Source organism: Dromiciops gliroides, chromosome 4, assembly GCF_019393635.1.
Source record: "Dromiciops gliroides isolate mDroGli1 chromosome 4, mDroGli1.pri, whole genome shotgun sequence".
NCBI classification, from domain to species: Eukaryota; Metazoa; Chordata; class Mammalia; order Microbiotheria; family Microbiotheriidae; genus Dromiciops; species Dromiciops gliroides.
Window position 1 is genome coordinate 370,498,042 of NC_057864.1, and position 10,571 is coordinate 370,508,612.

Genomic DNA, 10,571 nt, shown 5'->3' on the forward strand with positions numbered 1-10,571 from the left:
TATGTCTTTGATTCACTCATTTAACGAAGATTTATTATGTATTGAACACCAATAGTATACAGAGTAATATACTAGACAATAGAGGAAATAGAATTGAATAAGACATAGTATCTACCCTCATGGAGTTTATAGTCTAGTAGGGTGATACACACATATAACTATACTACATGATCAGTGCATTGGATATGTATAAAAAAAATATGTGAGGTCTGAGGGCAAATATTATTCACCTGCACATTAGACAAAACTTCATGGAAAAGGTGACATTTGAGTTGATCTTTGAACTATAGATAGAAATTTAACTGGTGAAGTAAGTGAAGGACATTCTAAATGAGGCAAATGGCACGAACTAAGACACCATGGTGGGAAAGTACTGGAAGCATTTAGGTATGAGAGGTTAGTCCAGTTTAGTTGGATCATAGAATGTGCAAAGTAGAGATGTGAAATAGGACTAGAACATAGAATGACAACAGATTTTTTAGGTCTTTGAATACCAGGCAAAAGAATTTGAATTTTATTCTGTTGATAATACTAAGTCCTTGAAGTTTCTTGAGGAAAAATCATCATGACCAAGTGTATGCCTAAGGAAATAAATGTGGCAGCTATACAAAAAGAAATAATTTGGAGCAGAAACAAAGTAGAGGAAGAACTATCTATAAGGAGGCTATTTCAATAGTTCAGGTAGGATGTGATAAGGACCTATATTAAGGTGGTGGCAATGAAGAAAATATGGGGCAGCTAGGTGGTGCAGTGGATAAAGCACTGCCCCTGGATTCAGGAGGACCCAAGTTCAAATCCAGCCTCAGACATTTAACACTTACTAGCTGTGTGACCCTGACTAGGCAAGTCACTTCACCCGACTTGCCTTACAAAAAAAAAAAGAAGAAGAAAATATACAAGAAAAGTTGCCAAAGTGGAACATTTATGGCCCTATGAAGTGAGAAGTGCCCATTGACAATACTGTCATTGTCAGTTGTTTCAAATGGTCTATAATACTATAATAAAATTTGAAGAAACTAAATGCCATAAGAAATAGAGTGCTGGACTTATAGTCAGAAAGACTTGGATTCACATCCTACTTCTGACACATCCTAGATCTTTGGGGATCCTACTACTTTCACATTGCCAATTGCTTAGGTCAGTTCCTGTATCTGGAATATTTGAATATGCCTTTCTTTAATTTGCCTGGTCTTCATCTGTTCTTTGCCAGTAACTAAATCATCTACTAATACTGAGTCCATTACAGAAGATTTAAATATCTCTTGTTATATCCAAGTAATGTACTTGTTCAAAGAAGGATATGATTTTGTGTGTGTGTGTGTGTGAGGCAGTTAGGGTTAAGAGAATTGCCCAGGGTCACACAGCTAGTAAGTGTTAAGTGTCTGAGGCCGGATTTGAACTCAGGTCCTCCTGAATCCAGGGTCAGTGCTCTATCCACTGCGCCACCTAGCTGCCCCCAAAGGATATGATTTTGCTGAGTGCTGGACTTGCAATCAGGAAGAGATCTAGGTTTGAGTTCTATCTCAGACATTTTCTTACTGGCTTCATGACTTTGGTCAAGTCATAAGTGACTCTCAGCCTCAATGTCCTCATTTGTGAACTGGAGATAATGACTACATTTAGTCACAGGACTATTGTAAAAATCAAAAGACAATATAGTAAACTACTTTGCATTTTTAAAGAAGATATATGTGTCAATTATAATCATTGTTGTTATTGTCAGCATTATTAGTACGCATAACTATCTCTCTAGTCACCTTCCCTAGTACTTCACTACTCAACCAAACCAACTTCTGGTATGATGTTTTTTTCCTTTAAACATATCCTTTCCCCTGGCTAGTATCACATTAAAGAACACCCCAATCATAAACAGGTAAGTTTGACTTTATATCCAAAGGGTCTTTTTACAACTACTCAGGTACTACACGTTCCAAAAAACATTAACCTTGGATGACAATCTTTCATCTCTCACCACCTGGTCTAAAGTTCCATCATTGCACTGGCTTCTTAGGTGAAACCCTGCCCCTAATGTATATGGGTTTGGCTGCTTTTATGTTACATTAAGGTATGTATCAGGCCTTTGGAATGCAAGATTAAACTCTTGAATGTAAAGGAATATTGTGGCCTCCTCCTTAAAATTATTGTCTTGGGTGATACTTGCCAACTTCTGCCCATAATGTTGTAGCATCTCCTCTATCCTCTGAATTCATTAGGTAAGTGGGGTTTGTTATAAATGAAACAGGAAGAGAATTTTCAGTTGTTTAACTGATTTTTCTTTTTTCTTTTTTTTTTGTGGGGCAATGGGGGTTAAGTGACTTGCCCAAGGTCACACAGCTAGTAAGTGTTAAGTGTCTGAGGCTGGATTTGAACTCAGGTACTCCTGACTCCAGGGCCGGTGCTCTATTCACTCTGCTACCTCGCCGCCCCTTAACTGATTTTTCTATGTTCCTGGGATTGGGTCAATTCAATGTCAAACAGGCCCCCCCTTAATAGTCATAAATATCACGGATTCCCTTGCCTTGTTTTGAATGTTTCAGACTTTATTTCTTTCTGGGATATAATTGGCCAATAGGGTTAACTGAGAGTTCATAGATTGAGAGTTCATAGAAGTCATCTAGTTCAATCCCCTCATTTCACAAGTAAGGAAATTGAGGCCTGGAAAGGTTAAGTGAACTTTTCCTAGGTCACACAAGTAAAACAGAGAAGATCAGGGTTCAAACCCTAGGTCTTCTGATTCAAGACTCAGCATCTTTTCCACTGTACCATGCTGACTGAATTGAAGATGGTAAGGAAAAAATTTCTATATCACCTGATATACTTATTAGAGTTCTAGTTTGTGATGATGAAGAAATGCCAAACATTGCTTACATGAATACAAGTGATTTGTTAACATGTTTATTATGTGATTTGGGTATTAAAAGTGCTATCTGGTACATAGAAAGAAATGAAATAAATACTAAGTGGGATTTTAGGCAATAGACCCCAACCAGTCAAGATCAGATGAAATATAAACTGGTACAGAGAGTGGCAGTACACTGAGTACAGAGCAAGGTCCTAGCATTTCACAAAGAATAGGGAAAATATTGTTGAGATTCTGGTCTTCTTCAAATGAAATTAACAAAACCTAAGATTCTAATAATTAAATTACTAAGAGGTAGAAAGATGGCAGTGGTGCTATATTTATGACTTGTAAGCATCCTGGCAAATTGGTAGAAAGTGGGGAAAAAGAGATTAAATTAGGAAATTGAACCTTTTTGTGGGGCAATGAAGGTTAAGTGACTTGCCCAGTATCACACAGCTAGTGTCAAGTGTTTGAGGCCAGATTTGAACTCAGGTCCTCCTGAATACAGGGCTGGTGCTTTATCCAGTCTGCCACCTAGCTGCCCCCTAAATTAGGAAATTGAAAGAGACTCACTTTTTTTCTAGGAGAAAAAAAAGAGATGGAACATGCACTAAATTAAGTGTAAGTCTGTGGTGTTTTTCTTTTTATAAGAAAAGAAGCAAATTGTTCCATCCAAGTACCATTGAATCAAATTTGGACTTCCTAAAAATTTATCAGTTGATAAAGTAGGATTTAAGTTCAAGGATACATTCCATTCCTAACCCTCATCTTTTTCCTTTACAACTTTTAGAAATAAATTTTCTTTAGCGCTGCAATTCCTCAAATATGGCCTTTTAGTGTAAAAGCAAATAGTTTGGAAACAAGCAAATTAGACAAATATTTCCTGGGCCTTGAAAGGAAGGTAAGAACTTTGGAAACTTTCTGACCACCAGTATAGCAGTTAAAGCCCTAACACAATCATCTTAAAAGTATGATCCTAGGAAGTACAAATGAAATTTCAAGTCATTTGGATAAAATAATTTATTTCTTTTCTCATAAGAATAAAAAAAAATCTAAACTTACCTTTTATTTTATTTAGTACATGTTTTATCCCGTTCTTACTCGAAGAAAAAGTGACTTTCTGAGTTAAAGGTCGTTTTTCTCTTATAATATGTATCAGTACATCAAGCACTTCAAAACTTGTAGTTCATTTGATTTTCTCAACAGGGTCCCCCTTTTTCCATTTTTGAATCAGAAGGGATACAAATAAATACAAAACCAGAAAATTTTCAATGCCTCTGGATCAGTCTGTATCAAGATTCCCAGCCTTTTGCAATCTTACCATCCAACTTTTTCAGAGAATAATAATTTTAAAGCTAAAAGGAACCACATAGCAGAAAAGGAAACTAGGGCCCAGGTGAGTGTAGGTGACACAGATCATAAGTAGCAGCACTGGGACACAAGCCCAAATCCCCTCTCAATGTAACACTAACCGCATAACACAGCATTAGATTATTACCAACACATATGCCCTTGACAGGCTCCAACAACATCGAACAGTGGATCCTTATGGGGATTGTTCTTTGTCTATTTCATGGTGTTGAAGAAACATCAGATAGAGCAGTTCAGAAACACATGAAGAGTAACCTCAGGTAGCTTATGGTGTCTAAATATTGGAGAGAGCAGAACACAAGGACAATTTAAGAAGAAAGTCCTGAAAACATGCCTCTTGTATGCCTAATACCTTAGTGCTAACAATTAATCAAAATCTGTTGACTATAGTCTTCAGCGTATATCAGTAGTTTATTAGTCAATAAGTAGTTATTAAATGACTACTATGTACCAGAAGCTGTTAGATACAGGGGACATAACAGACAAAAATTAATTATCCCTACCTTAAAGTAACTTACATTTTGACACATATATAAATACATAAATGATAAATATGAAGTAATTTGGGGAGCAAGGACACTAAGACTGAATCAAGAATGACCTCACATAGAAGAAAGTAAATTGATGTGTATATCACAGCTCTTATCTCATTAATGGTACATTTAGGGCATGTAAATGCATGGCCTGAATATGTATATATGTTGGACAAAGTATTGGCAAATCTCTTTTTTTATAGCTGCTCTAGTCTAAAAATAACTTCAGCTTTCATGTCTTATCAGGACTTAGAGAAAAGGGACAACTCAAAAAAAGTAGCTTGCTTGCAAGTCAGTGAGGAAATGTTTAACAGGCCTGCTGGGTGTCCTCTTGATGCTGTCTTGGATGTCTGATTAAATTATTGTGCTTTATATGCTACAGTCCCAGGTCATTTGTGCATAAAGACAAAAGCAACTTCAACTTGATATTTCTGTCATCCCTGCTGTGGGAAGAGTCCCTTTCCTAGTTTATAACATCAATCACTCGTGCCCATAAATCTTAGCGATGGATATGGTCATTTAAATCTCCACCTGCACAAACAACAGAAAATAAGAGAGTCCATAAATCTCTATGCTGGTGATTAACAAATTTTGGGTCCACTGGCAGGGATGTTATAGTTAGGAGGGTAGAGGGGAAAGGGGGAGGAAGAAATGCACTAATTCATTAATAAAGACCGATATGCTGACAATTTGTTTAGTTTACAGCACAGGAGAAAAGCAAACAGGGCATTGCTAGCAAAACAAAACGTTAGAGGTTAGTGAATTCCCAGCTGAGACCAGAGATGTGATAACCTAATGTTCTTATCCTATTGAAAAAGGGGTACTATCTCTGAGTCAAATGGCAAGAAGCTGCTCTCAAGCTTAAGTCCAGTTTCTTCTGAAAAAATATGAAAGAAAGCTTATGGAAGAACATGTACAAGAGTCATAATTTCTATTCCTTAGTTTTACTTCCTATCTTTCAATCAACTCCCTTACAAAGATTTTTTTTTTCCTTCCTGAGCCAGGAAGGAAACTCACTGGCAGAACTTGGCCTCTAGGTGGAGATCATCTGTGGGTGAAGAACTCCTCATAACCCAGGAGGAGGAGTTTGGGGGTTGCTGGGTTGAGAAGCAAATCAAAAACAGCCCCTGGCCCAGAATATGTTTCAAGAACAATTAAAAGAGTCAACTCAAATATTAAATATATTTTGAATAAGGAAACAGATCTTAAGTACAACTTTTGATGGAGGTATTGACTTTGTTATTACATACTTAACCAAGCTACAAATATATGATGCCTAGTAACCCAGCTTTCTGCTCTTTTCCTTTGTGTATGTATATAGGTGTGTGTCTGTGTGTAATCTGATGGTTTTGTGGTGCTTCTGGTGTCTTCCAAAGTTACTTCATATTAAATGGTATTTACATGTTCTCTTCTTCCTCAGGAAAAGATTCAATTTTCCAACGAATCATTCAAATTTTCATACAGGTATGGTCCTACTAAGAGGTGTTTTTGTTTTTGTTTTTTGAGAATAAAGTGAGTGACAGAGGGGCGTGTTCCTCTTAATTTAATCCAGGAAAACTCATGTTATAATAATACACTAAAGCCCCAGAATGTCATGCTGGATCTCTAGAGGGATACATTTGGCTGGGGGAGGGGAGCTTTTTTTATTGAAGAGTTCTTGGGGTGGGGTTTTTGTTGGAATTTGGGGGGTAAGAGGGAGTGCACTATTTGGATTTGGGGGATGGAGATGGGGAACAATGGGAGAATATATTCTAGAAGATCCATTTTCTCAAAGCTGCCAACAAGTCCCCAAAGTTTCTTTCCAGTCTGAAATCTATCTATGCTCTACGAATCTTTATGAGTCTGGAAGGAAAAAAGGCCACCAGATGATCGGGTAGGTGATAGCCACTGGAAGGGCAAGAGGCAAGGAAGTGTCTAGGAATGACTGCTGCCTGCTTCAGTGGAGATGTTTTAAATGACAAGTTGGGAATGATTGGCCTATGTGCATCTGTGTGAACTCCTCCTGTTGTGTACTGGGTTTGTGAGTGTGGTTGTGGCTGAGACTGGGCCCCTCCCCTGGGCTGCTAGGATCCGCCTCTCTATTCCCCAGATAAATTACTAGTGTCCACCAAATTCCTCAGCTCTCTCTCTCTCTCACTCACTCCACTACGGGTCACTGTCTACAGGGGGTGGGGAGAGTCTTGGCCTCTTCACTGCAAGAACACTCACAAGCCCCCTTCCAACTGCACTAAGAAGGGGAAGGGGGTGGGACCCCAAATTGCACCCCAAAGCCCTTTCCAGCCTGCAATTTCTGCTCTGCACTTTGAAAAGATATTCTCTTCTCTCTCTCTCTCTCTCTCTCTCTCTCTCTCTCTCTCTCTCTCTCTCTCTCTCTCTCTCTCTCTCCTTCTCTTCTTTTCTTCCTGCTTTTCCTCTCCCCCATTCTTTCTCTGTCCCGTTTCCCCCAAACCATGTCCACTGGCTCCCTCAGTGATGTGGAAGATCTTCAGGAGGTGGAAATGTTGGAATGCGACAGCCTGAAAATGGATTCTAACAAGGAATTTGGGACTTCAAATGAAAGCAACGAAGAAAGTTCTAACTGCGAACATGGGTCTCCCCAAAAGGGCAGGGGGGGATCTGGCAAGAGAAGGAAAGCACCCACCAAGAAGAACCCTCTGAACGGGGTCAGCCAGGAAGGGAAGCAAGTCCAACGAAATGCAGCCAATGCCAGGGAGAGGGCCAGGATGCGGGTCCTAAGCAAGGCTTTTTCCAGGCTCAAGACCACATTGCCCTGGGTCCCTCCGGACACCAAGCTCTCCAAACTGGACACTCTGAGACTGGCGTCCAGTTATATCGCTCACCTGAGGCAGATCCTGGCCAATGACAAGTACGAAAACGGTTACATCCATCCTGTCAATCTGGTAAGTTACTGCTCCCAGCCTCTCCAACAGCTCTCTGGCCAACCCAATCCCCTCTCCTTCCCTCCGCCTCCCCCCACTCAACTCACACATACGCATGGGCACACCCGGTGCGTTTGGAAGTGTATGTGTGATCGCTTACACACCACCAAGTGGGATAATCATCGAGACACTTCCCGAGTTAGGGCCCTTTCCTGAAACACTGGCCTAATGCTCCAGTTGTCTGTCCTCTCTCCTTCAGCCTTCGTACAACCTCACAGGGCCTCCTCACTCCCCTCCCAACCCACGTAGCCGACTTGATTTATACCGCCGTTTAACGTGGCAGTCCAATTAGGGGTTTGCAAGTCTATTAATCTAGTGAAGGGGAGGGAAGCTTCGGCTTCATTTCAGGCCAGGAGCAAAGGGGCTAGAATCAAACATGGGGGAAGATTGGCAAGAAGCATAGGGAGAGGTCAGACGCCCATGGGAGGGTTGTTGTTTTTCCCCCCACAAAACTGGAGAAGATTCGCTCATATCTACCTCTCCCTCCCCCAGCTAAACCCACTATAAATTAAAGTGTCTGTTTGCCTTTATGTATTTGCTTTCATAATGATCCTTTTAACCAATATTTTTCGAGTACTGAGTCTCTCCAAGCCTTGTTTCCTGAAATTAGACTCTTAAAAATAAAAAAAAAAATTGAGTAGCCCAGGTCTTTACAAAGTATGAGTACTCTGAGAAGTGTGTACACCAGCAGCCAGGTATCTGGGACCACACGATCTTCAGCCGCCAAAAACAAACGTCTTATCGTTCTATGTCCCCATTTCCAAATTCCAACAGCTCCCACCAGTTAGTTCAACCCAATCAAAACGGTGATTCTCACTGAGAACTTAGGGCCTTTGGGGCTTCTAAGTCAAGACTGAAAATAAAATATTCTTTAAAAGCCAAACGTTTAAGTAAACCATGTTCCCTCGCTCGGGTTGTGCAGTTCAGGGAAAGTGCTCAGATTCTGTTGTTTGGTAATAAATTTGCTTATTTTAAAACTTCCAGACTCTGAAGAAAGAGAATAAGCAACTTGCTATCTCCTGTTTTTCTATGATAAGCATGTGAGATTTTCCTCTGAAAATCAGCTTCTTATCAGGGTGCATTCATTAAGAGAGGATTCTTCTCTAGGAGGGATAGATAGCACCGCAGCTCCTCCGACTCTGAGCCTTGAGAGAGGGAAAGCCTTCTACTTGTCTGAATCTCTTTCAACTAAAAGTTCATTTAAAAAAATTTTTTTTAAACTAATAAAATCAATTTAATTTCTCTGAGTAAAATGAGAGCGTTGGTATTGCAACTACAGTTCGTCTTCTTTTGATAACAATCTCAAGCTAGTTTAGATTATGAATCAGAAGAGGGAGGAAAGAGTTTTCCTCTTTATCAATGTTTTCTCTTTAATTATCGTCATAGTTGTTATTGTTCCCATTTAGCTCGTGAAAAACCAATGGCTGGCAAATATCCTTGCAAATCTGTCTTAAGGGATGCAAAAAACAGGAGTCGGCTGTCTGAGAATGGACAGTTGACTTATAACAAGATAGCTAAAATTCAGTAATAGATAATAAGTGGAGAGAGAAGCAAGAAAGGAAAGGAACAAGTATTTTACGAGGGATGTAAAGAAAACCACCATTTTTGTTCAAAAATAAAGCAAGTCATTTTCAAACTTTGCTAATCTCTCCCCTCCTTTCCTTTCCTCCCCTCTACTTTCCTTTTCCACTCTATCTTTTATTTGATTCCCAAATTTTTAAGAAGGAGGGAGGGAGGGAGAGAGAGAGAGAGAGAGAGAGAGAGAGAGAGAGAGAGAGAGAGAGAGAGAGAGAGAGAGAGAGAGAGAGACATATTACTGTGGGATGTTTTTACTTACACCTCGAACTTGTACCAGTAAATAGCAGAGATGAGTTTTTCCAAGTCCCTCCTTACCTCCCTTTTTCTAACCACCATCCCCACTCCTACTCACCCCACCCCCACCCCAAATACTGTCGGCCCTCCTGCAACCTCCATCTTTTCCCTAACTGCAGACTTGGCCCTTTATGGTGGCTGGAAAACCAGAGAGTGACCTGAAAGAAGTGGTCAACGCGACCCGCTTGTGTGGAACAACAGCATCCTGACCAAGGAGCTGCGAGCCTGGGAAAAGACTTTCTACTGGAAGGGTCTGGGGGGCAGGAAAGCCCTCCATGCTCTCCTCCCTCCCCTCTTCTCTCCCCCTCCTGCCCCCACTACCTGTCCCTTCTCCTAAGAACACTTTATAGCGACGAGGAGATTAATTTCCAGACCAAAGAGGAGACCAAATGTACATTTAAATTTCCCATCTATTTAACTTTATAAACATGTACAATGAATGAGTGACTCCCCAAGCCTTGCTGGTTCAAGTGCAATATATAAATATGAATATATAAATATATAATAAAACCTATCATGTGTATCTTTTGTACAATATGTTGTGAAAATGTAGATGATAGAACAGCTGACTTTGATAGTCACATCTATAAAATAATTCACTTTAAAAGATCTATTTTTTTTCCTTTTGGAATGGTTTTGCTACTTCTGTGAATAAATCTTTCTTTATACTGAAAAAGAAGACCTTGATATTGGCGGAGTTATATCTTTCATAAAGTAAAGGAGGATGAGTGGGAGGACTTAGGACTTTATGGACTTATGGGGAAAAGTGGTATTTGTAGATGAAGTAGTTGCATTTTTCAGTTCTTCTAAAATCCAAACCAAACTTTGACAGGACGTCACATGAGTGAAACTTGTTTGATCCAGATTGGAGAAACGGTCGTTTTCTGTTATAAAATTATAGGCCATATTTTGTTATTGCTGTTTTCATCGGGATTTTGTGCTTTCAGTAATAATAATAATAACTATTGTTTATCTGGTCTGATTTTTTTTTTAATTGTAAGAGAGCAAAACTTC

General features: G+C 39.7%; 1 protein-coding gene across 1 annotated transcript; it reads left to right on the plus strand.

The window, feature by feature from the left end:
• Nucleotides 1-6,887: 6,887 nt before the first annotated feature.
• Nucleotides 6,888-10,071, plus strand: TCF21 (transcription factor 21). Its single transcript, XM_043962796.1, has 2 exons — nt 6,888-7,646; nt 9,677-10,071. Exons 1-2 carry the CDS (start codon nt 7,197-7,199, stop codon nt 9,764-9,766), a joined length of 540 nt encoding a protein of 179 aa, XP_043818731.1. The 5' UTR covers nt 6,888-7,196; the 3' UTR covers nt 9,767-10,071.
• Nucleotides 10,072-10,571: the final 500 nt, after the last annotated feature.